The 27,235-nt window shown below is 39.7% G+C and overlaps 2 protein-coding genes across 3 annotated transcripts; both read right to left on the reverse strand.

Annotated features, from left to right (window-relative positions):
- Positions 1-293: 293 nt before the first annotated feature.
- On the reverse strand, positions 294-11,014 carry LOC103701829 (pinin-like). Its single transcript, XM_008784022.3, has 10 exons — positions 10,852-11,014; positions 10,649-10,753; positions 10,484-10,543; positions 10,229-10,402; positions 10,038-10,148; positions 4,733-4,804; positions 2,096-2,179; positions 1,886-1,986; positions 1,409-1,493; positions 294-933 (listed from the first exon to the last, which is right to left on the reverse strand). The coding sequence occupies exons 1-10, from the start codon at positions 10,927-10,929 to the stop codon at positions 559-561; spliced, it is 1,245 nt and encodes a 414-aa protein (XP_008782244.2). The 5' UTR covers positions 10,930-11,014; the 3' UTR covers positions 294-558.
- Positions 11,015-22,550: 11,536 nt separating this feature from the next.
- On the reverse strand, positions 22,551-24,000 carry LOC113462380. Of its 2 annotated transcripts, none has more exons than XM_026802511.2 (2): positions 23,112-23,990; positions 22,551-22,995 (listed from the first exon to the last, which is right to left on the reverse strand). In XM_026802511.2, the coding sequence occupies exons 1-2, from the start codon at positions 23,748-23,750 to the stop codon at positions 22,909-22,911; spliced, it is 726 nt and encodes a 241-aa protein (XP_026658312.2). In that variant the 5' UTR covers positions 23,751-23,990; the 3' UTR covers positions 22,551-22,908. The 2 variants fall into 2 exon arrangements, with proteins under 2 accessions (XP_026658312.2, XP_026658313.2); XM_026802512.2 differs by having other exon boundaries at positions 22,807-22,973; positions 23,112-24,000.
- Between the last annotated feature and the right edge of the window lie 3,235 nt (positions 24,001-27,235).

The following is a 27,235-nucleotide window of genomic DNA, read 5'->3' on the forward strand; positions in this document are numbered from 1 at the left end:
GTCTCTCCTTGCTAGGTTAAGAGCCCACATACGGTTAAATCATCAGCCCATGGTCAGCTTCAAATAGGCCTTATGAACTAGATTGGCATTGAAAACATTTATAACGATGCAAGGCCTCACACAAAGTCTATCCAAAAAGTATTATTTATTTTCTTTGGAATGGTAGTGCCGAGCTAGGGTTCCAAATCTAATCAACTCCAACCATACACCACACAATTGATCTGTGGTCAGTCTCAAAAAAGTCTATGCTGCAATATCCCCTAGCCTATATGGGACATGAACTGAGTCAATACTATGCAAACAAGTGTCATATTACTGAAATATAGAATAACTACAATGTGAAACTTGGTTCTAAAACAAGACCCTCACATGAAAACAGATGCAGGGGTCTAACGTCTCAATGTAAGACTTGATGCTGGTAATATTGAAAACTCAAAAGCCAAAAAGGAAAAGGCAAATACAACCTCAAAAACACGAGCCAACACAATGCAAATTCAGAATATAAATTTTACTGAAATACAGAATACTTTGAATGAGTGACCTAGTTGCTACACCCTCCTACTGCATCTCAACAGGGCTTGGACTAGTATTACCACCAGTTTCAGACAGCTTGACCGTATCATCATCAATCCTTTCATGGACTTCAAGGACTTCATCCATTAGTTCATCCTCAGCAGCTATATCCTCCACATCCTCTTCATCGTCATTGCCACCTGGAATCCTCCGTGTCTTGGGGCCATGTTCCAGCTTGTGTGTCTCTAGCTCCTTGTCCATAGTCTCCTGTAGAGTCACCAGATTGTTTGATCTCCTTGCGTTCCGAGCATTCTGCCACCTTTCCAGCTCCTTCTCGACATTTGAAATATACTGCTCCTCAACTTGCTTTTGGTATTCTGACAACTCGGCTCTTCGTGCTGATTTCCATTCAAGAAAAACCTGTAGATTCCATCCAATTTGTTCCTTATCAGTGAGACCTGTTGATCCTGAATACTACTCAGACCACCAATGCATGTATAATAAGATTTTTCCATCTACAGAGATTTCCTTTCTCAAGACCATCAGATCGTCTAATGAGTAAACCATGTCCTCGAAGTCTGGGAAGGAAAAGAACAAAAGAAAAGTGCATAGAAAAAGGAAAGCATTTCTTTTTATTTTTCAATAAAACAAGTAAAAGAAAAATCATCATTGATACAATACATTCTGCGGATTGGTCACCTCGGCCGGTCACCTATCCCAATAAGAGGTAATGTCTTTCCTCGCAATGTTGGGAAAGGAGAAAGCATGGACAATTTATAAGTTATCAGAAAAGATTGCCCTAATTATCATCATCCTGAAAGTAGTGCATATGAGATCATTCATGTGCCCAGCTTCACGGTGCATGGGTGGGAGGGAGGGAGCATTAATATCATACCTGTTCTTTGTGCTGTTCAACAATAGTAGGATCATCGACTAATGGTTTGACCGGCATGTAATATATTGGGGGTTCTGCCTTAGTCCTAATAAAGATAGCAAAAGGAAGTTAAGACAGAGTCAATATCCACAAAGCAGTTTAAGTATGGTACAGAAGACATGCATAAGAAAAGCTTCCAGTCGCATCGAAGTTTTAACACTATGCATACAATCAGAAACTTATCTGCTTCAACTAAATTGTCAATATGGACACTTTTGGGCCAAAAATAAAAATAACCTGCAGTGCATAAGGAAGTTGATAAGATAATTCCAAAGGCATTGACTTATATGCATTAACAGAAAAGATTAAAAGTTAACATTAAGTGATAGCAGCAATGAGAAAAAGATAAATTTACAAGAAAATTAACGGATGTAAGTAGAAGAGAACTGAAGGAAAAAGTGACAAACTTGTAAAAGACTTTTACAACATAACTCGTACCTTACAAAATTGGACAGCTTCTTATGATGCTCAGCCCAGAGAAGAAAAAGCAGCTCCAACTTCTTTTCTTCTGCCTTAGCAGCGACACGAGCTCTAAGTGTCTGGGTTGAAAAATATCATGATCAAGTAAAGAAATCAAAGATAGGCAGGCAAATTCCATAATCTATGCTACACTTGAGTGAACAGATGATCAGGAAGCAGAGTAATCACCAGATCACGCCTGCGTTTCTCTGCAATTTGTTCTCGTTCTTGTTGCCTTAACCTTTCGCTTTCCTCACGTGCCCTTTGTTCAGCCTGCATGCATTGAATAAAATATAAACAAAAAGCACCAGGCCTCATGTTTATGTAACTAATCCAGCAAAGAAGGACAATAAAAGATTTCTACTTATAGGCATAATGTTCTAACTTACCCCACACAGATCATATATATATATATGTGTGTGTGTGTGTGTGTGTATGTATGTATGTATATGTACGTACGTACGTACGCATGCATGTATGTAACATGTGAGCTTGGATCACTTATTTCATGCTTTCATGATTCACTATATTGGCATTTAGCAACTCAGAGAATCAGCATCAAAGATGACATTAGAAGAATTAACCAGAAATGCACCATGAAACTCCGATAATACAATCAAGATAACAGATACAGCAATCCAAAGATAGTATGCAACTTGGAAAAAACCCAAATCCTTCCCCCATTCAAATGAAACTTCTATCCATAAAAGAGACCCTCAACCAGGTATGTGTCTCTTCATTGTTAAACAAGCTTTATAGTTGTGCTTGAAACTTCAAAATCAGAACACTTCAGTATCAGCAAGAATTAATCCAAAACAAAGGTGGGTTTCAAATTTTGGCCCAAATTTATAAGGTAAAATATTAAACTGTATATGTTAGTTATTCATGCTAAATTTTTGCCTTTTTGATTTCAGTTTTTCATAGGACATGCAAGCATTGCAATGCTAGCAAACAAAGAGAAGAGAGTAATTTTTCCATATAAGTTTGCTATCCTAGAACTGAAATCTCATAGGCATTTGACATATAATATGTTAGTACCATCGAATAGTATAGTAATATGTTAAACTCTAAACTTGATTTCTTTAAAAAATTATAAAAGATTCAATTATTTCAATGCAAAAGAGATACAGAAACAACAAAACATACTTCAAACTGAGGCCCAATTTGTTTTCTTTAATTGTTTAGATCCATATTATTTTGGCTCCCCTGATTACAGTTAATTTTTACGAGTTTTTTATAATCTTCAACTGAAATGGTTGAAACTACAGTAGAAACTAGAACTGATTTAGTCTGGCTAAGACTGAAAATAAAACAAGTGTTTGGATCTTGATTGCTAATGGAGATCCATTTGTATGATGTTATATCATCGTCAATATAAAAGACACATAGAAATGAGGTTTTCCTGCTTATGTCCAACAAAATAAATTGCACAACATCATGACTTTATACTCATTATTCGAAGTTTTTAGCACATCATTCTTGGATTATTTGGTGAAATTTGTCTGTACAGGGATACCTCAACTAGAACATATCCTTTCTTTGCTATTGTTGATTGCTTATGCCTGATGAGGTTCGGTCATAGGGATACACTAAATTGCAAACAGTCACTATTGTTCTAAGAGATAAATGAGGCTTTTCATGCCTACTTCCTGCCAAATATTTTGCACGGCATCATGATTTTAAATATCTTAAAGATAGTATATCATTATTTTAATATCATGCTAGGTTTATTTATGCAGCTAAGCTGCGTCTGAATGCAGGATAGCTAACTAGGGGGTAGCTAACCTTAACTCCAGGTATCCATCCCTCACTTATCCACTTATTCCTGGTTAGTAATATTCCTTGTCTGGTTGAGGCTTGAGGACTAGTGGAATTAGTTGCAGAAAAATGTGAAATTGTCAAAAAGAGAAAGGAGAGCTCTGTGGGTTAAAGTTATTTCACCCCTATGGATGAAATAGCTTTGCCTGGTAAACCAGATTTTTGTTTGTGATTAGTGGATAGCCCACGGTTAGCCCGAACTTATCTGGAATCCAAACTGGGTATAACAGAGAATTATTATCCCTTTAACATAGAATAGAACATAACTACCAAGTATGTGGTAGATGCCAAATCTAGTGAACTTGCTAATTTTTCCGTGCACCTGTTATTAAATAATCATTGAAACAGAGTGTCACCAGCTAAACATATTCAATGAAGATGCTGGGAAAAATAGCGCATATGCTCCATAGAAAGGCTGATGGAACGAAGTAACATAACTGTAACAATGCAACATATCTGATGGGGAAAACATTGCAAGATCGATAAGAAATTAGGAAAGGAAAACATATTGGCATTCCAACCAATAAATGTTAAAACATAAAGGGACGTGTGCAACAGCATTTTGGAGGAAAACTATATGACATGACAAATCTTCAGTTTACCATTTTAAGAAACATATTCTACTTAACATAATATGTTTGTCATACCATTGAAAATGGAAGCAATAATTTTGAGACTAACATAAAAGAAAAATCACGAGAGAGATTTTGTGGACATCATTTTTCCAGTTTCTATCTATCGTATCTATAATGTAATAAAGAAATTTTAGCGTGCATCCTATACCCAGTGGTATTCACCTCAAAGTAATTATTTCCTTTCAAGGAAGCAGTGGAACTTTACCGGTTCCTTTTTTCAGATCATTTACAGTCACAAGATAGCAAACACACTAAAAAAATCCTTTATTATGATTTCCACTTGAAATTAGGATTTCAGTTATGAGAAAAATCCATAAGAAGCACAAAACTGAAACAGATGAACTCCAACCAATAGAGGTTAGAAGTTACTAACCCTTCGTAAGGAATCTGACCTACGCATGAACGCCTCTGTTGCTGATAGTTGCTTGTCCTCTTCACGAAATTTCTGGATCAAAAAGACATAAGAAATCAATTAACTAAAGTCTAAAGCTCAAGAATTTTATGTAAGAAATTGCAACAAAATGCCACAAAAAGTCTTCTCCAAATATTACAAAAAACACGTAAAGTACAGAGATCAGCTTATAAAAAATTTAGTGTCTTTAACATAATAAAAAGCAGAATCAATGCCATGAGAAATTTCATGTTGTAAAAAAAGAAAAGAAAAGCCTAGGAAGCGCATAAGAAATGCTTCCAGAGAACACACCGATGATCTTAATTGCTGATCATTGCTGATAATATCAAAAACTAGGTACCTAGCTAGGATAGCAGTTTTTTCCAAATAAAAGATTGTAAATGAAAACCATAAGCAGTTGACTCACTGGCTGACTAGCTCAACAAATATCTTTAAGGATGAAACCCAACCCCAGCCTGACATGACCCAACCCTTAGCTACACCTATCAGAATGGAGTGCCAAAGTTCAGATGAAATATCATTAAGGAGTGACTCCATAATTGATTAAAACCAAGTGAACGGTGACACTATCAGGTGGTTGGAGCTGATAACTGCATGCTAGCAATTTATGGTGGAAGGGAGTGGATGGATTCCTCCACCTCTCCCATCAACTTTGATGAGCATTAAGTGCAAAGCGACTGCACATTGCACATAGGAAGGCAAAAGTGCTATCATTTGTTTCTGATGAAGCATAATCGGCCATCTAGATATATTATAAAAGAAACACCCAAGCAAGTACATGCATCAGAAATTAAGACCACACAGGTTGACTTGGGAAAGGAGATTGATACTAAGTATATAACTTTGCCCCATGAATTATTGGATTCTTCTAGAATTATTGGACCTCCAATTGTATTATATATAAAACTGACGTGATATGATCTACATAGTTAACATTTCTTTCACATCCTACCATTGTCATCACCAAATTTCCAATAAAATAGACACTGAAGTTGAGCTTACGTGCTCTAACCACTAATTCATGCTGACGTTTAATTTTCAAACATCAGGTCAAGAAATTATGCATTTTATATATCTTTTATAAGAGGAAGACATAGTAGGAGTTTTACATCTATCAAAAAAATAGAGGAGAAAATTGCAAGGCTGCTAAAAGTTTTACAGCAAGCAGCTATTTAACTGTAATTTCATATTCTTTACACAGAGTATGAAATCACTTTAAACTTGATCATCTATTTCCTAGTTTATTTGTTCCTTGACATCAGACTAAAAATTTGCTACGTACACATTACAAACTTGATACGTTTAAATTTCACGCATCTCAATCTTGTGGGATTTTAATCATTAAAATCATTTTATACCCAAACAACTACTACATTGTTGCAAATGAAATTTAAGCCATCTACACTCCCTGAAGTAAAGATTAGTACAGAAACTCAGTTGCGAAAAATTGTACTAGTTCAATATCATATTCTTACAACCAGGTTTCTTTAAGATTTATAGCTTTGTTGGATAACATATACATAGGATTGGGCTCCTCATGACCAGCTTTGGGATTGGATCCAGCCAGTTCCACAGCCATTGGATGGGCGTGGATTTCAACCCCCCTAAAATCCTCTCTATCTTGTTCCATTCTCGTGAAAGGGAAAAAAAGGAAAGATATCAAATAGGAAGGACGTGTACGGCTCTCCCAATCTCCATGTTACCATTACCCTCTCTCTCTCTCTCTCTCTCTCTCTCTCTCTCTCTCTCTCTCTCTCTCTCTCTCTCTTCCTCTCTCTCCTTTCTCTGCAATCCCTCTCTCCCTTTCCCTCTCTCTTCTACTACTCTCTCCACCACTCTCTTTTTCTCAGAGATCTACCTCTCCCCTCCTGAGATCTCTCTCTACTTCCCTCCTTTCTCTCATGTTCCCTATTCTGTCTCCCTCCTTCTGGACAGGAGACAAGGCATTCATCCCCCCCTCCCTCCTGCCTTTCTTTTCTTCTCTGTATCTTTCTCTCTAAAATATCTTCTTTGTTTTGAAGCTGATTTCTTCTAACCATAGATCCAAGACCTTTAAGGAAAACCTAAATTAGTAGAAGAAATTTTTTTAAGAAGCTAAGGACCACAACCCTACTCCCTTCTATGCTTTTTCTAGTATCCCTCCTTCATGTTCAACATAAGGACATAACTTAGCAAGGAATAAATAATTAAGGTTTATGAAGCAAACAGTAACATAGATCTAGTGAAGACTTTTAGTCTATTGGATAAGCAAAAAAGCTAGATTGTCTTTGACTTCTTGCTTTCCATATTTGAGTAAACACTTAGCATGTAGAGATAAATAAAATACATGGCAAGGATAAACATTAACCTTGAAATGATAAACACCAAATCCAGAATAATAAGCATTAAAGTTGCAGAAATCAGCAGTAAAAATCCGGTAACATGATGGTTAGGTCAGGCCTACTTCAAAGTAAAGAGAAATGAAGAAGAGCAAGGAGATAAATTAATGTGAAATAAACAGTTAGGATTAGGTAGTAAACAATAACATTACCATTGTAAAGACTTGCAGTCTACAATCTCATCTCTCGCTTCCTGCTTTCCAAATTTGACTAAACACTTAGCATGCAATGACAAAGACAAGTAGGCCAAGTGACTAGTCCAGACGGAAGCAACTGGAATATACCTGTTCTTTATTGGGTTTTCTTTTACATGAGATTAATATAAAGGTGATCACTCTGTCACTATGGAATCCCATTCGACTTTACCATTCAAGCCAATGATCTTATATACACAATTTATGATATCCTAGACATCTTTGGAGAGTTCTAGGGAGAGCAGCTCGTTGGCCTCTAGCATTGTGGCCGAAGAGAACTAGCTAGCTTCAGAGAGAGGCACAGAAGGGGCAAGCATATGAGAGGGAGTGCTAAGAAAGAGGAATAAAGAGGGTAGAAAGAGAGAGAGGAGAAGGGAGAGAACGGGAGAGAGAGGGTTGGGCATCTCTCTAGGAGAGAGAGTAGGAGGAGAACAGGAGGTATCTTTGAGATGAGAAAGACAAGAAGCAAAAAAGTAGCATAAGCGAGAGGGAGGGGCAGAAAAAGAGAGAGAGAGAGAGAGAGCAAAGAAAGGAGACAACAAGAGAGAGAGTAGAGGAGAGAAAGTGGAGAGAAGAGAGGGAGAGAGAGAGAGAGAGAGCACGGGAGGTAGAGATGGAAAGTCATAGACCCCTTCAATTTGACATTTTTCTTTTTGTTCCTTTCACGACAAAGGAAAGGGACAGCGAGGAGTTAAGCGGGGGTGTTAGAGTATGCAAATTTATACTCATCCAGTGGCTAGGGAATCAGCCGAATCCCATCCCAAATCCGGTCGTGAGGAGCCCAATTCACCTAGATATGCATATGCATAAATATATGTATATATGCATATATATAAATATATGTATACACACACACACACATACATATAGATACATATATCATACCTCATATCTATATAAATATTAGGGCAAGATCGGCGGAACCGTCCCGAATTGGGCGGTTCTAGCTGACTCGAGCCGTACCGGTGGCTCACCAGTACAGTTCCAGCAACGGAAACGAGACCCGTTCCTGAAGCTGGAGAAGGAGAATGAAAGAGAGAGAGAGCAGGGCAGAGAGGGAGAGGGAGAGGTGGCAGACACCGGCAGAAGGCCGCGAGGGGCCGACAGAGGTCGCGGCCACCCTCCGCCAACCTCTCCCTCTTCTCTCTCTCTTTTCCTCTCTCTCACGATATCGATAATTTCTCTCGGTACAAGCCCGATACAGGCCCGGTACGGGCCCTACCGAATCGTCCCACTGGAAAACTGGTACGATATCCGGTACCGGTTCCTCCGACCTTGCATTAGGGCATGCTATAATTCATTTTTACTTAATTTCATGCATATTTAGTCTGTTGTTTTAACCTTTTTAGCTTTCCTCTCTTGAACAACCAACAATGACCTTACACAACAACTTAACTTACAACTTCACCTCAACCTCTTTTAAATACAATGTTGTTTAACTAAAATGAACAGAACCACAAAGTTTTTGTGGACAAGGCCTTCATGCCTGGATGAATTCTAGCTTCATCTAGTATTAAATTCCTTCAATCACCTTAACCCTTATTGAAAGCAATTTGCAGTGTTTAGATGTTAGAAAATATACATGTATTGAGAATAATTTTGGGCATTTGGTGTCTTGCTTATGCCTCCCCATGAGAGCAGATATAGAGAAGACGTGTTCTTGGTTTAGAGTTTTTGCTCTAGGAGTATCAGGAAGAGGGACATTTCTGATCGAAAAAAGAGTGAATCCTCAAAATTCAAAACCAAATCTACCAACAAATATGGATGTTGACCATGTTCCCAAGGGAAAAGAAAGGATATGTGAATATTATTTTATTTTTAAAAAATCCAACATTTATGCCTTATCTGCAGTCATATGGTTAACATAGTCCACCCTTGTCTTTTTGAATCCTCAAGTCCAAAAGAATAGGACACCCGTTCCTAAGCCCTAGTTAGCCCTAGACTACATTTATAATATTTAAACTACAAGCCCATAAGGTGGCTTTAAGATAAGAACTTGATATCTAGCACCTTTGTATGGAGTATGGACAGTTTGAAACTTTGGAAAATGACATGCAACGTGATCCCTATTCGTAGATAACACAACCAGCAGGACAACCTGGTGACTTTAAGCAAGTTAGCATACATCTATGCAAAATCCTGACCAAGAAACACTTCGGTGCACTCTTGATCTTATATTTTCTACTCTACATCATTTTGTAAATATTATATTAACACAAACAAATGATGATGACAACAAATAAGGTTAAGGACACCTCCTGCCAAGAGGAAAACTTCAGCCAAACCAAATACAGTATTTTACTCATAGTCAATCCAACAGAAAATATCTGCAACAACCAACCATATAGCCTCCTTTCTTCTAAGAGGCAGCCCCCAACTGACACAATAAACCACTGAAAAATGTGCTCATCATAATGCTTACTGAAGAAAGCATTGGCAGTGATGCCAGAACTTTAACAAATTATTCATGCATCGCTATAGAGTAACTAAACTGTCACCAAGAAGGTAAACATCAAATAGTAATGAACTAGCTAAGACTGGCAGTAATTTTACAGCACGGACAACTGCCCTAAGCTATAAATATTTGCAGAAGTATAAGACTTAGTACACCAAGAGCACATTAGTGCATAAAAAACAGAAACATGAAGAAGAGAGAAATCAAGACAAAATGAAATTATTGATGCAAGGCATTACCTCCAGTGTCCCCAAGAGCTGCCCCAGCATTCTTTTGTTCCTCTTGACCAAGCTTGGGTCCTCATCTTTCGGCAGGTTCCTCGGCACCGGCTCTGTTGGAATATCAAAGTCCTGCAACAAAACGCAGACAACAATTACTAAGATAAGAATCCAACAGAATCCCAACACACAAAACACAAGCCGAAGCTCACCATTCTCCTTGACCGGGCATTCCCATCCCTTCTGAACCCACCATTACTCGGTGAGTCCACAGCCTTCTGTTTGCTGTTCTCCCCACTGGAGGCCGCCCCCACTTCCCCAGCTGGATCCTTCTCCTTGGCATCATTCACGCCGCTCTCATCCTCTTTGGTTTCTCCACCATCCACCTTATCACCAAGCCCATCAAGAAAACTGATTCAAGATTTTGAAGGAAAAATTTACCACGAGAAAAGGCTGCCGCAAAATACCTTGACAATAGCCGAAAGGAGCCGTCTCTTGGGAGCGGGCTGGTCCTCGGATTCCACCGCCTAAATCCCATCATAATTCCCACAAAAACTCGATAAATACATCAAAAAATCAACAAAAATCAGAAGGAAAAGTGCTGCCATAGAATGCAAGGATAGAGAATCTACGGGTCGAACAACACCGCGCTGGTGAGGCCCTCCGACAGAGCGCAGGCCGCCGGGAGCGAGGCCGGCGCGGCGGAGGCCTCTCGGATCTCGTAGCCGCTCGGTGATCTGGCGCAAAATAGAAATCAGGTTTCGCATAAGAGAGAGAGAGGGGGGGGGGGGGGGGAGAGGTAGAGGGAGAGGGGTGGAGAAAGAGATATAGGGACCTCGCGCTGCTGGCGCTGGAGTTCTTGGATCTCTTTGCGGAGCTCGTCCGCCGTCTTCTCCACGCCGCCGCTCGCCATGACTCTCCGTCGATGGCTTCCTCCGGAGCGCGATCAAGCACAGGGTATGGGGGGAGACTTTTTTTTTCAGTGGGGTAATCTGAACCGTTCATTAGCAGACAGAATCTTTTTATTTTCTTCTGGGAATTATGTGTCTTGGTCCTTGTGTTTGTCGATTATCAAATATTAGCCCTTGAGGACTATTTATTAGAGATGGACCTTGGTTTTTGTTTTGTTAATCAAAACAGATTAAGATGGTTGATGACAGTAATTATCAAGACCGGATGGTTAGTGTCACGCCCCGAGCCCGAAGCGCGACAGACGCCGCACGCCCGCACGGCGGGCCGCACAGGCGCGCAAGGCAGCAGATCATACCAAAGCAGATACAGCTTTTCAAAGATAACATAATTATTTAAATTGTTCAAAAGCAGTCTTACAAAATTTCAAAATAGCATATGCCAACATGATCCAAATGTTCAGACTAATCTAAAATGCTAATAACTGAAGGAATCATCGTAAAATCTAACGCACTCCCCAATCCCGTGCGATCAAGCCTCTGGATCTGAAAAATGAAGAAAACAGAATAATGAGCTACACTAGCCCAGTAAGCAACAAAATACCCCAGAGTGGGGTCAGAGCATATCAGATCAAAATACCGGATAATGTTTGAAACAAATCATAAATAATATCATTTTTGTTTTTATAAAACTCTGATATCATAATCTCAACATGATAGGCTACGGCCACGTAACCCAGTGGCATGGGTTGCACAGAGTGCCAGAAACCACTATTGTTAGTCACCGGTGGAAACGGTGTCCAGAAACCACTATTCTAATCACCGGTGGCGCGGTGTCGAAACCGATTCCTCACAGAATACAAGTCGACAGGTCCAACGTATAATCCCCATTGGCGGGGCCAGAACAGAACAGAACAGATCATAGCCATGCTGAGAATGCATAAATATAAAAATAGATTTCATAAACTGTACAAGCATGTTTCACGGAATTCAGAGCATATAATAAAATTTTCAAATAAAATTAAATATGCCAGACCCATTTTACTAAACACAAAACATATTTCAAAATTTAATCCAGTAATAAATTACTTTACCAAATAATTTGGAGAAATGCACTTTGAAGCATTAAGTTACTTACCTCTTCTCGCTTAACCCCTGCTTCAGATAGGCGGATCAGGTTCATCTGTTTAAATTTAATTAATTTCTTGTTAATTTCAGAACTAAGCAAAATCCAAAAATAATTCTATTGGACACAGCCCAAAAGGGCCCAGAGTTGGCCCATAATGGGCATGGCCCAATAGGGCCCATATCGAATACGACCCAATGGGCCCGCATAGACCCAGCTAAATAGGGCCCCCAAGGTTGGCTTCTAATTGGTTCATTTATGCAATAAAATTTATTGCAGGGACTAATACTTAATTACAGAATACTATTCTATAAAGCTTGAATGGACTAAATAAATATAGTTGGGGACCTTTATGTAATAAATCTTTCTTAGGGATCAAACATAAATTACAGAAGGCTCTTTTGTGCAATAGTATACTATCAAGGGCTTAACTGTAAAATTTCATTTATTGGCCAAACGGGTTCGAATTTCGGGTTCTGGGTTTCAAGTTTCGGATTCTGGATTTCGAATTTCGGGTCTGAACTGGGTTTCGGATTTCGGATTCTGGATTTCGGATTTCAGGTTTCGGGTTTTGGGTTTCGGGTTTCGGGTTTTGGGTTCGGATTTCGGGTTCCGGGTTCGGATTTTGGATTCGGGCTCCGGGTTCGGGTTCAGAGTTGAACTGGGTTTCCGATCGGATTTCGGATCTGAACTGGATTCTGAATTTCGGGTTTCGGGTCTGAACTGGGTTTCGAATTTTTTTTTTTTTTGTTTCGGGTTTGGATCTGAACTGGGCCCAAGTTGGGCCCACAAAGGTACTGCCCAACTGGGCCCAACCGGACTGGACTGGGCCCAAGTTGGGCCTGCAATGGATAGGGCCCAACGGGCCCAGTTTGGTCCGTGATGGGCCTCCTTCCCCAAAACCCCCCGCCACAGACAGGGGAAGAAGGAGAGACGGAAGAGAGAGAGAGAGGGCCGGCGGGGTGGCCGACCTGGGTGGTCGGAGGCCGTCGTCCAGTCGACGGTCAGCCGGCCATGGTGGCAGCCGGTGGCTGCTGCGGCGGCTGGCGTTGAGGAAGAACCGAGAATGGTCTCGGTGTGGGCCGATGCAGAGGAGAAAAAAACATGCTATTTGGCATGGAATCAAGGCAAGAGAGGGCTTACCGGTGGTGGCAGAGGCAGTGGGAGGAAGATCTCGGCCGACGGTGCTCGATCCGGTGGTCAAGCGGCGGTGGCGGCGGTGCTTTCCGAAGAGGAGGTAGATCCAGAAACAGGGGAAGGCCGTGAGGGGATTCGGACAGTACTCAGCCGGGAGAGCTCGCCGGTCACTTGGGAGGCAAGAACAGAGGGAGGAGAGGAAGAGGAAGAAGGGAGAGGAAGCGGAGGAGAAGGATGAGAGGGAGGAGGGCTCGGAGGTGCTCTTACAAAGAGGAAGATAGGGGTTTTATCGCCCCATTTCAACGGCTCCCCGCCGCGATTTTCACGACGGTGGGGCGAGATCAATGGCCTCTCTTGCGGCCGCGGGGTGGACGCGGACCCTCCGTGGTGCTGCCGCGGTGTAGCGGCGTCCTCGTGCCCGGAGATGTCGGAGGGGATCGCGTCTGCGATCCCCTGTTCTGCCCCTTCCAAAAGGGGTGTTGGGCTGAAGTCGGCTGGGGCTGCCGGCTTCAGTCCAGTATCTCACATTCTCTCTCCCTTAAGAAAATTTCGTCCTCGAAATTTGAGAGATCTAGGCCTTTCAAATTTAAAGATGCTCAGCCCATTGAGTAATATAAATTCAGGATCGTATTCTTCTCGTTAAAAATCAGTGTGATAGATAACTTTGAATCAATTATCAAAACTTTCATATAAACTCGCAAGATTAACACTAGATAAGTGACTAACTAAAATCTCAGATTGAAATTATCATCTTGATGCATGTTCACTCGAGATCGGATCAGGATCGATTCACAATAGAATTGAAATTATCATCTTTCAAATAGTTCTCATACACTTATCATGGTAGTGTGCTGATCACTCAAAGGATAATGACCAACCTTAAAGTCAAATCATTATATGGCTAGGAATGTAATTCACAAAATGAACATGTACGGATGATCATTAGTTAGCAACGGTCTATCCCAAAAATGATTTGCATCAAATCACAAAAGCAGGTCTGAGAAGGCAAAGTATTGATACCATGATTCAATGTGCCACAAAGCTTTGAACTTAAACTCATGAATCATAAGATGGGAGCAAATAATGCATGGTTTGTTCAGATACTTATCAAATTAGACCATATTTGGTCAACAATCAACTAACCCGAGTCAAGATACGCTCAAATTATTATTATTATTATTATTTTCTTAGCATACCCAAAAATAGCAAATTCTATCCAAGGGATAACATAATCATATCATGATTGACCTGAGAATCAACAAAATCTTTCATTATTGAACAACATAATCTTTCATAATAACATATTACCAAAACACAGTCAATATTTTTGACCAGTTTAGATTGACTCAATCCATCATACTTTCGCTGCGCAACTCTGATCAATATTCTCCAAAATTTCTTAATGATCCCAGATCATCAACATTTTTATTTTTATTTTTAATAATATCCAAGCAAAATTTTATCCTTGCTTTCCAAGTACACTAGGTCATTATTAACCCTTGAGATAGTTGTCGTATTTGTACCATCATACAATCAAGTAATCATATTCTAGATCCAAATTTGAACTAAGCCAATTCTAGTTTCCCTTGACAATTCCATTATACAAGTTGATATTTATTCCAAGCTTCGATTAAAAGATTCTAGATTAACTTACTCAGGAGCTTACTCAATCATCCTGAATCTTTTCTTTTAGGCTAAACTCATTTGGCCTCTCATGAAATCCCACTTGCATTTCTCATATGGTGATACAAAATCCACAATCAACTTATGGCCTTGATTTATAAATTTTTAACTCACAAGAATCTAATAATATGGTTCAAAGATTTACAAGAAATTCCACCAAGATATAAGCTCTATGATTTTACATTGAGATCAACTCCTTAAATAAGTAAAATATTTTTATTTGCAGTACTGCAAACATTTCGGAATCTTGTAAATCGACTAGACTTAGAGAATCTACTAATAACACAATGATATCCATATCGATCAAAATCAAAAGTATTATACTTTCCAATAATCTTTTTTTATATTATTTTTAACAAGGAAAAGCATCAAGAACTTTTCCAAATCAAACAAGTCCTATTTTCGACCAACCCAAAAATATTTTAATCCACCAATATTCTCAAGATTTACTAATTGACTTTCCATCAAAATATCAATCTTAATTGTTTCAAGTCTCAAGTAGAGCCAAGTAAGAACTCTTAAGTCTCATCCCCAAGTATATTTTCCTTCTATATACGAGCTCCATGCATGATCCACATACAGATTTCAATGAATATTTTCTAGTCCAAGCTTTAAACATCTTTTTATAGATGAATCTTAAATTGCTACCAAAATAATTAACTTCAACTAGAAGCAATATCCACAGTGCCTGATATCAAGTTAAACTTCCCAAATAATTACATTGCACGATAATATCTCATGATTAATATTCCTTCACTTAATTTAGTCAAAATCTAATTAATCATTGAAATGCAAATTGCTCTACCAAGAAAACTCTCAGAATAACTTATTCACACTTTGGTTACGGCCATAATTAGGTTGCATTTTAATTTTAGCATTTCAAAATTCTGATAAAATAATATAAATTTATCAATAGCAAAAGCAAATAAATATCTTCGTCTAATGGCCTAATGTCCACCCATCTCTCAAACTTTCTGACGAATCCTAAAGATCCTAAAACTTAAGTTCCATCAGAATTATTTCAAACACAATCATTAGGAATCTGAAACCTGAGCTCTGATACCACCAAATCTGTCACGCCCCGAGCCCGAAGCGCGACAGACGCCGCACGCCCGCACGGCGGGCCGCACAGGCGCGCAAGGCAGCAGATCATACCAAAGCAGATACAGCTTTTCAAAGATAACATAATTATTTAAATTGTTCAAAAGCAGTCTTACAAAATTTCAAAATAGCATATGCCAACATGATCCAAATGTTCAGACTAATCTAAAATGCTAATAACTGAAGGAATCATCGTAAAATCTAACGCACTCCCCAATCCCGTGCGATCAAGCCTCTGGATCTGAAAAATGAAGAAAACAGAATAATGAGCTACACTAGCCCAGTAAGCAACAAAATACCCCAGAGTGGGGTCAGAGCATATCAGATCAAAATACCGGATAATGTTTGAAACAAATCATAAATAATATCATTTTTGTTTTTATAAAACTCTGATATCATAATCTCAACATGATAGGCTACGGCCACGTAACCCAGTGGCATGGGTTGCACAGAGTGCCAGAAACCACTATTGTTAGTCACCGGTGGAAACGGTGTCCAGAAACCACTATTCTAATCACCGGTGGCGCGGTGTCGAAACCGGTTCCTCACAGAATACAAGTCGACAGGTCCAACGTATAATCCCCATTGGCGGGGCCAGAACAGAACAGAACAGATCATAGCCATGCTGAGAATGCATAAATATAAAAATAGATTTCATAAACTGTACAAGCATGTTTCACGGAATTCAGAGCATATAATAAAATTTTCAAATAAAATTAAATATGCCAGACCCATTTTACTAAACACAAAACATATTTCAAAATTTAATCCAGTAATAAATTACTTTACCAAATAATTTGGAGAAATGCACTTTGAAGCATTAAGTTACTTACCTCTTCTCGCTTAACCCCTGCTTCAGATAGGCGGATCAGGTTCATCTGTTTAAATTTAATTAATTTCTTGTTAATTTCAGAACTAAGCAAAATCCAAAAATAATTCTATTGGACACAGCCCAAAAGGGCCCAGAGTTGGCCCATAATGGGCATGGCCCAATAGGGCCCATATCGAATACGACCCAATGGGCCCGCATAGACCCAGCTAAATAGGGCCACCAAGGTTGGCTTCTAATTGGTTCATTTATGCAATAAAATTTATTGCAGGGACTAATACTTAATTACAGAATACTATTCTATAAAGCTTGAATGGACTAAATAAATATAGTTGGGGACCTTTATGTAATAAATCTTTCTTAGGGATCAAACATAAATTACAGAAGGCTCTTTTGTGCAATAGTATACTATCAAGGGCTTAACTGTAAAATTTTATTTATTGGCCAAACGGGTTCGAATTTCGGGTTCTGGGTTTCAAGTTTCGGATTCTGGATTTCGAATTTCGGGTCTGAACTGGGTTTCGGATTTCGGATTCTGGATTTCGGATTTCAGGTTTCGGGTTTTGGGTTTCGGGTTTTGGGTTTTGGGTTCGGATTTCGGGTTCCGGGTTCGGATTTTGGATTCGGGCTCCGGGTTCGGGTTCAGAGTTGAACTGGGTTTCCGATCGGATTTCGGATCTGAACTGGATTCTGAATTTCGGGTTTCGGGTCTGAACTGGGTTTCGAATTTTTTTTTTTTTTGTTTCGGGTTTGGATCTGAACTGGGCCCAAGTTGGGCCCACAAAGGTACTGCCCAACTGGGCCCAACCGGACTGGACTGGGCCCAAGTTGGGCCTGCAATGGATAGGGCCCAACGGGCCCAGTTTGGTCCGTGATGGGCCTCCTTCCCCAAAACCCCCCGCCACAGACAGGGGAAGAAGGAGAGACGGAAGAGAGAGAGAGAGGGCCGGCGGGGTGGCCGACCTGGGTGGTCGGAGGCCGTCGTCCAGTCGACGGTCAGCCGGCCATGGTGGCAGCCGGTGGCTGCTGCGGCGGCTGGCGTTGAGGAAGAACCGAGAATGGTCTCGGTGTGGGCCGATGCAGAGGAGAAAAAAACATGCTATTTGGCATGGAATCAAGGCAAGAGAGGGCTTACCGGTGGTGGCAGAGGCAGTGGGAGGAAGATCTCGGCCGACGGTGCTCGATCCGGTGGTCAAGCGGCGGTGGCGGCGGTGCTTTCCGAAGAGGAGGTAGATCCAGAAACAGGGGAAGGCCGTGAGGGGATTCGGACAGTACTCGGCCGGGAGAGCTCGCCGGTCACTTGGGAGGCAAGAACAGAGGGAGGAGAGGAAGAGGAAGAAGGGAGAGGAAGCGGAGGAGAAGGATGAGAGGGAGGAGGGCTCGGAGGTGCTCTTACAAAGAGGAAGATAGGGGTTTTATCGCCCCATTTCAACGGCTCCCCGCCGCGATTTTCACGACGGTGGGGCGAGATCAATGGCCTCTCTTGCGGCCGCGGGGTGGACGCGGACCCTCCGTGGTGCTGCCGCGGTGTAGCGGCGTCCTCGTGCCCGGAGATGTCGGAGGGGATCGCGTCTGCGATCCCCTGTTCTGCCCCTTCCAAAAGGGGTGTTGGGCTGAAGTCGGCTGGGGCTGCCGGCTTCAGTCCAGTATCTCACAGTTAGGATCGTCGCATACTTCCTAAATGCAATTTCCGAGTACTCTAGGCAAACTTATTTCTCAATTGTAGATATCCTTAGCTAGATTTAAATCATTCGGATCCAAATTCTCACGGAGGACAAAGAAGAAGGTGTGAGTGGTATAGCAATGCCAAATTCCCAACTTAAATGATAGTTTTTAGAAGCACAATAAATAATCTAATCAGATAATATCATATACCATTGTATTGAAGTGTTATGATTATTGTTAGGATTACTTAGTAAGATGAGTAATGCTATACTCTAGGCAGTTTAAATGAATCCTAAAGTTAGTTTAAGTTCATTTGAAAGCTTGTGCGTAGTGTTTTCCTTTATGTAAACTTGTGTTTGGGTGGGGTTCTAATGAGGAATAAAATTGCTTCTTTTAGAGTGCACTTTGCATTGAAAACATGCAAGCTCTGCATATTAATAGAGTTTTTATCTAATTCACATCATATATAAGTAATTTCATGTACATATACTAGAAATATCACCACTACATGGCCACCAATCTGTTTCTAAATCACTCGAAAAAATCAGGAGCCAATTTGGCAATTACTATATTGGATATCAAGTATGTTGTTGTTGTTATTATTGTTGTTATTGTTTATTGTTATTACTTAGATATTGATTGCAAATATTTTGCAACCAATCTAAGTATAGACGACAAACTACTCTGCAGTTGAATTGGCACATTGAACCATGTGTGCATACCTTTCCAGGACTCCATTCAAGAATGTAATTTACATGCCCATCAGAAATAATTGTTAGAAGCATTTTATCAGAGCAAAAATAATTATGCAGTCAATCATGATATCCTTTATGCATTTGTGCTGTTTTTATAGGTCAATATAAATATGATGAATTTATATTTTTTTAGAAAAATCTCCAAAAAAAAATGCAATTCTATCACCAGCAGCCAAACTCATCAACTACAACCATGGGAGCAAAATGCTTATTTTAAATAACCCTGGAAATACTATACTAGATGGCAATCATCGACGCAAATTGACTGAGCTATTGAAATCTTCACACAGAAAAGTTGTCATCCATATCGTCTCCCATTAACTTTTTTTGCTTTAACCAAAAAGTTGTCATCCTTCAAAGGGAATTCTCCATCCCTGCAAGGGTCATGGTCCTCTTCCCAAGAGTTTTTTAACCTAGGATAGGCGAGCATTGACCATTGGCTCAGACTCAGAAGTCGTGGACATGGTCCCCCATTGGTCACTATTGTTGCTCAAAATCATGTCGAGCTGGCTGTGCCGCTGAAGGGCTCAACAATCGGCTGTTCAGACCATAAAAGTTGGCAGAAGAAGATCGCGATGTGCCTCCAAGATGGTCAGATGGCGTCGATGTGCTTGGGTGGCTATAGCTCTAATGCCGATCGTACTCCGGCCTTCGCTTCGATGCCGAATTCAATCTAAAACAGTAAAAACGAAGAAGTTCTCTTATCAAAGAATGTCTGGTGAAGGATCCTTCGATGCCTAAATCATATATACTTTCAGAGAACAGTAGAGGTATTGTGAGAGCGGAGGGGCGGCGCAAAGGCGTATGAAGGCTCGATAGCACTTATCATCCACTGGAATTGATTTGTATAGGCCTTTCAAGGCTAAAAGCCTATGTTTTATAATAAAGTGGTTTCAGCAGTGCCACGTCTAAATTGGTGGGTTTGTCTAGGCTGTATTGGATTTCAACAGTAGATACAGTGATTAGAATTTATATAAAGGTAAATGATGCAATGACCACCTTGGTAGCATTGGATAATGCCCCATGTAAGCAGTAAAATTCTTTTATTTTACTATCCTTGAAATGAAAGAGAGAGGACAGGGCATATTCCATGGTGACATGCCGATAATAACCAGCCAAATATGCATTTCAAGAATGATGGTTTGATTGTCGACATGGCTTGGCTGGCAAATGAGGGGAAACGGATGGGTGTTGATGGCATGACCTCCACAGATCAGGGTTTTCATGCTGAAAATAAGAGGAAAAAACAAAAATGTAGAAATAAAAAGATAATATATGTTGAGAGAACTGAAGATTAAAAAAAAAAAAAAAAGGAGTGGAGACACGTAGATCCTCTATGGGAGTGGAGTTTCTTGTTATATAGTAAAAATATTCTGACCAAGAAAAAGCAGGTTGAGGATAACCGTAAACCTAGTCACTAACTTAAAAAACTTCTATTTTATTAGATAAATACTAAATCCATTACGGGCCTGAGGCTTTTTATTTTGTCGAATTCCACCTGTCCTACTCTAAAGCAACTCCTAAGTATTTATAGATATAGACCTAGCCCAATCTCTAATCTTATAATTTTGCTAGTTGTACCATTTTAATCCATAAATTCAATAGAATTTTCAGCTCTGCCGTCCAAAGCTAAAAATTCTATTGAACTTATCGGTTGAACCGATACAACCTGCTCTTTTTGATTTTTTTTCTCCCTATGAGATTCAGATCGGCCTGCTCCAAAGCTATTTCTAAATATTTTGATTATAGGCCTAATCTAGCTTGTAATTTTATAATTTTGCTGGTTATACTGATCCACACGAATCCAATAAAATTTCTAAATTATATGAAATTATTTGTTTACTAATTCTCACCACCAATATTATTCCCACGAGGTTGGTACATGTCCCTTCAATGGGCGGGTCGCATAGATTCCACGATTTGATTTAAGAGCATTAGAACTATTACTGCATTCCAATCATCTGATGGAATTAATGCACACAATCGAGGCACATATTTAGGTCAGAAAATCAAAATTGGATGTAGACGGGCATCGAATAGGCGAAGATCCTTACGGTACCAATTCTCGATAGATCCACCAAGAATTTCACTTTTCGCTGCACCTTCGATGCTTTTCGAGCATCTTGCCTCCACATGCCAAAGCTAGCAAAGATGCTCCACAACCAACTAAACTAGCGGGCGCATTTCAACCGCAAGCCCCCAAATCTTAATGTATTGCGTCCATAAAGAATAAAGGATCTGTGAAAAATATATTACTCCAAGATGAACAAAGGTGTCTGCTTCGGTGTCCAATCACTCCCTCTTTTTCCCACCACTTTCTCTTCTTATCAGACCTCATGGTACATGCGTTTTTGCCAATCCCATCCGTTCATCCACTATTTTATGGCGATGATATCTCTATTATTCACCTCCTTCTGCTACCTTATCCTAAACCTCCAAAAATCACATGCATCGCAAATTTTTTTTTTTTTCTTTCTTTTTTGGTTGGCTTGGTATTAGATATATCAGCTCGGCTCCCACTTAAACCCCCCCCCGGGTCTGAATATTAAATTTTGGGCCGAACCGAGTGATGCCAAATTTTGGTTCATATGCCCAATCCTTGTCTGAAATTATTTACTGAAGACATTAGAAATAGAAGCAGCAATGCAAGACCGTTTGACTTATTTCAAATCATAATAATTTAATTTAAATCTTTTATTTAATAAAATAATTAAATTTAAATATAATTTTTTTAATATATTTAATAAACTGGTAGAGTTGATAGGTCAGAAAGCCAGGATCATTAGCTTTTGTTAACACGGCATGTTCTTAAGTAGGAATCATAAATTTGATTTTTTTTTTATTTTTGCTACAACGGATAATTCATACAATTTTAATAAGAACACATCCAAAAAGATCGAAAAACAATACATTCCAAAGTGCATTAGGCAACTTCCTTTTTTTCAACTCATAAAAAACCTCCGAAGTGATTGGCCAGTCTATGGCTTTGTTAATCTTTCTGTAAACATATTTGGTCTGGAACACCATACCACCATTAATCATAGCCGGAAAATTTTGAAGCAGGAGGTGACACCTATACATACGGTCGGTGCCTTCATGGATCCAGCCAATAACTATGACGGAGTCACCCTCAAGCTAACTACTCTGGCCGCAGCACACGTCAAGCATAGCCCAATCCGGCCCATGCAATCCTCAGCTCAGCTCCCACCACCGAGATGTCAAAAATCTGACAATCACCAGCAACAACCACTTTAAAGTTTGGACCCATGATGGGCGAGCATCTCTCCCTCCTAATAGATTTGATTTCAGATGTATTTCTAAAAACTAAAATTAGAAGCAACTCGAATCCCATCACCGTAAATAATACAGCACGGCCAGATATCAGATAACGGACAAAACGGGGCGGGGGTGGGGCTGTCCTCTTCGCACCCCCACTCTCCTCACTCTCAAACAGTGGACCCTCCCACCCACCACCAACCCTCCCCAGAAAAAGAAAAATAAAAATAAAATATTAAATTACAAAAAGAAGAAAAAAACAGTCATGCACATCCCGCGCACGATAGCAAGCCGTGCACTTTACTTGGACCCGAAGAAAGTTAAATTTAGATTTAAAATCTAAAAAACAAAATCTAACATATTTTTCCTTTTTTTTTCCCGCCCGGAAAATGCTTGCACTCGTGCTTCCGTTTCAGACGTTCAATCCGTCCACGCCGCACTGCTTGTACGTCAGCGATTGCTTCCGCGGGCTGATCACTATCGCACAATCCACCGATACCTATATTAATTAATTAATTTTTAAAAAAAATTCGGGAAAGAAAAAGGAGTTCTATTTTTTGATTTTAAAAAAAATTGAAAAAAGGGGTCGGCGCATGTTAGCAAGGGGAAGGGGACCTGGACTCGGGGGGAGGTGAAGCCGAGGAAGCGGATCTTGGCGCCGACGTCGCCGGTGATGCGGAGCTCGACGCGGTCGTTGACGACGGCGTCGCGGATGAGGTCGAGGGCGTCGGCCTGGAGGACGTTGAACCGGCTGACGCTGACCCGGGTCTGGATCAGCCGGGTGGAGTGGGCCGGCTGCTCGAAGCCGGGCACCGTGGCCACGCCAAGCGGCACCCCGCGGTACATCACCACGAACTGCGTCTCCCCGTACCGGATCCCCACCTTGTTCGGATTCTCCGCCGTGAACACCAGCGCGATGTTGAGGGAGAGGTACGCCGCCGCCGGCGCCGGCGAGGCGGCGGTTCCGGCGGCGACGGAGGGGGCAACGAGGAGGTACTGGACGCCGACCTGCTGGAGATCGAACTGGGGTTTCTTGGGCTTGACGACTAGGACGATGACGAGGACGACGGCGACGGCGAGGAGGGCGAGGAAGGTGAGGAGAAGGAAGAGGCAGCAGCAGCAGCCCTTGAGGGAGGCGGAGGCGGAGGAGGAATTAGAGGAAGACGGGCCCAGGTAATGGGGGCGGCTGCCCGGAGGAGGGTAGGGCCGGCGGCGGCGGTCGTCGCCGTTGGCCTGGTTCGCCCGAGACGTCATCGCCGCGCCGCCTCCGCCTCCGCCGCCGTTCCTCTTTGGATACGGCGATTCTTCGTCGAGGGTTTCTCTCTGTAACTCTCGCTCGCCGCTATATCTTCTTTGCTCGTAAACGGCGTTGGTTTTGTTTTTATTAATTTAGTTTTGGTGGTATTCTCTCTCAGTCGGAGCGAGAGAGAGAGAGAGCGAGAGGTGGGAGAAAGTGAGACGGGGAGTGGTGATGTTAACTTTGTTATTTTTTGAGCTTTATTTTTATCAATTTATTGAGATAATTTGGAAGGTGGGTCAGGGTAAAGCTAATGTCCACCATGCGCCATAAAGGAAGTGGTAATTTCATCACTACGAAATTGGCTTCGTTTATGTTCAAGACTTTAAGCTAATGAACCTGACCAAGTAGCTAAGATCCCATGCACGTAGATGTATATACTTTAGACTAGAATTAATCATGAGTTGGATTTGGATATAAAAAATATAAAATTTTAAATAGGCTCAATCCGAAGTTCGACTAGAAATGAATAGAATTTAGTCCTGAGGCTTGGCTTGTGGTCGGCTGTACTTCCGACCTAAGTTCATCTACTTCCGACCTAAGTTCATATTTAGGGTATCATTTGCATTTTATAATGAATATTCTTCTTTATTGAATGTGAAGTTTGTTCTGCATTGAATTTTGCACAGCATGAGATTAAACTATGATGTATGCTTATAATATTTCTTTTATTGTACTCAAATTGAGATAGCTGATTGAGCAAGGACATGATGATTATATTAATTTTCCCGGCATCTGTTGGTTTCAAGGATATGGAATGTGAGTAACAAAAGCAACATTTAGTCACTGGTGGAACAAGAGGAGAAGGGACACTTTAGGCCTTGTTTGGAGGAGCTGTGGGCAGTAGAGCTGTTGAAAGTAGAGATATTGGAAGTAAAGCTGTATGAAGTAGAGCTGTTATAAAAAGTTGTTTCCTGTTTGGTAACTACATTTGTAAAGTGCTGTAGCACTGTAACATATGTTTGGTAAACAAATTGAGGAAGTACTTTTGTATGACAAAATTACCATAAAGGACATTGCATAGTATTATACAACAGAACATAATAAAACATAACATATATTAATACATAAATATACGATATAGTATAATATTATTGTAATATAAACTAATATTATTATAATATAGCATAATAGTAATACAATTATTAGAGTAAATTAATTTTGGATAATATAACATAATATTAAATTATTTAACATAACATATTAATGTATTATGATATAACGTATTATGATATTATATTTATAGTATAATACAATAATAAAGGTATAAAATATTATAATTATTAGTATAAATTAATTTTCTATAATATAACATAATATTAAATTATTTAAAATAATATATTAATGTATTATGATGTAATGTAATATAATATTATATTTATAGTATAATACAATAATAAAGATATAAAATATTTTAATTATTAGTGTAAATTAATTTTTCATTCTCTAAATGACCATTTATCTCTCTAACAATTTTTCTTGCGGAAGGGAGTCTGACGGCTAGGGTTCTTGACTCCAGTAAATTTTTAGGTTTATAAAGGGACAAACTATGTAATTATTATATTTTAATATGGGCATTTTTGTCAAAAATACAGCTTTCCGACAAAGCTGAAAATAGCATTTTCGGAAAGCTCCAAATTGGAGCTTCCCCTCAAAAGCTATTTTCAGCTTTCCGCAAAAGCTGAAACAGCTTTTCGAAAATTTTACCAAACACCATTTTTTATCTAAAAGTACTTTTGGAGGGCAAGAAAGTGCTTTTTGGCCCTCCAAAAGCTCTCCCAAACAGGGCCTAAGATAGCGATAAAATGGCAGCATTGTAGTTTTCAATCTAAAAATCTTTGTACTTTAGAAACTCTTACGTGATTATAGGTTCGTGGAGAGATGTCCGAATAAATTTTCATGTAACTACAAGCTTCAGAAAGCACATAAAATGACTCATTTAACTGTCCGCAGAGTAACTATAGAAACAATCTAGGATCATTACACAAAATATTAACTAATTAAAAGTTCTAGGAGGATTTCAAATTCAAAAAGCTTGGAGGATCAATATAGTGACCCAATATTCCATGGACAACATATGAACTCCGTAATTTAGGACTCTTAAATAATTGAAGCTTTATGGAGAGACTTCTAAAGAAATTTTCTCTCATTTCCATATATCCGTATACCGACCGCAATTGTCACCATATGAATCCTATAACATGGGGACACTTTGAATCCCAGATTAGTAGAGTTCTATTTATTTTTATTTTTATTTTTTGCCTAAAACTTTTATATTTTTATTTTATAAAAGTATTATAAAAATAATCTATTGAAATAAAATTAGAAGATTTAAAAGAGCTTGTTTAGACCGAGGTGTGCAATATACACTACTCTAAGAGTATAATTCGCTTCCTACGTATAAGTTTGTGGCGATCTCATTCTCAAAATATAATAATCTGGCTCAGCTCGATCTTTCTCTAACGAGCATGATCGCTAGGAAGGCTTGATCCAACTGACTTCGTCAGATGCCTAGATGAAAAAAAAAATTCGAAAGAGACTTAGAAGAAAAGAAAGAGAAAAAAAAAAGAAGAATTCTCTATTTCGTCTTAGGGAGCAGAGAATTAGTAATGTGAATTGAGTTATCCAAAATATTGGACCCAAAGTCTATTTTTAGATTCTGTCCGGTGACCGATATGGTGTGGTGTTTTTGAAGATACGATGTTTCAGAAATATTGCATTTCTACATAAACTAGAAGCAACGTTCTTTTCAGAAGACTCTAATACTTATGAAAAAAAAGGCCCACAGGAAAGGATAAGAATTTTAAAATTTTTAAACCATCTAAAATTTAAGAGATAAAGCGGGTATATTTCTTTATTTTTATTTTTTTTTTTAAGTTAAAACTCAAACACTATCTAGAAAGTCTTTCCGTTTGACTTCACATAAATCATAAATGGCAAAAATTATTTGTCTATTATGGTAGCTAACGGATCCGAACCTTAGCCCTTCTCACTCCATTCTCAATGCCCTTATCTCATAACCCCCGACTGATCTCCTGACAATAAGTCAATAACTATCGCGGGTTCCGGAGGGATTCAAATGTTTTTGATAGTTTTTTACTAGCCGATGGCTGTCGTGTTATCTAACTTCTTTGGTGATCTTCGGATTTCTGCTATATTGGATTGTTAATCTGTTCAAAATCATTACTGTTAAGACAGTAATCCATTTCTTAGTGAAAACTCCTATATAAATTGTCATTTACTTCTATGTCCTTGCCACTTATCTTGTCATAAGTGATTGGAAGTAACCTGAGTACGAGTTGGTGGATCTAAGTAAACTTTGTCTAATCCATGGTCACGCATGTGAGATTACATTATTATCCATGCTGTCTTTATGTAGCAATAAGCTCAATCCACAAACAGTACCTGCTCCCCAACCCAAAAAAGAGAGACTAACTTGCAT

Source organism: Phoenix dactylifera, chromosome 9, assembly GCF_009389715.1.
Source record: "Phoenix dactylifera cultivar Barhee BC4 chromosome 9, palm_55x_up_171113_PBpolish2nd_filt_p, whole genome shotgun sequence".
Lineage (NCBI taxonomy): Eukaryota > Viridiplantae > Streptophyta > Magnoliopsida > Arecales > Arecaceae > Phoenix > Phoenix dactylifera.

What these genes read in the sequence shown, in the direction of transcription:
- LOC103701829 (XM_008784022.3), bottom strand. Translation starts at nt 10,929, where the DNA reads ATGGCGAGCGGCGGCGTGGAGAAGACGGCGGACGAGCTCCGCAAAGAG. An exon ending in AGCGCGGTGTTGTTCGACCC is followed by an intron (nt 10,544 to 10,648) that starts GTAGATTCTCTA and finishes GATGGGATTTAG; the next exon opens with GCGGTGGAATCCGAGGACCA. An exon ending in TCCTTTCGGCTATTGTCAAG is followed by an intron (nt 10,403 to 10,483) that starts GTATTTTGCGGC and finishes CTTGGTGATAAG; the next exon opens with GTGGATGGTGGAGAAACCAA.
- LOC113462380 (XM_026802511.2), bottom strand. Translation starts at nt 23,750, where the DNA reads ATGACGTCTCGGGCGAACCAGGCCAACGGCGACGACCGCCGCCGCCGG. An exon ending in TCACCTCCCCCCGAGTCCAG is followed by an intron (nt 22,996 to 23,111) that starts GTCCCCTTCCCC and finishes TAATTAATATAG; the next exon opens with GTATCGGTGGATTGTGCGAT.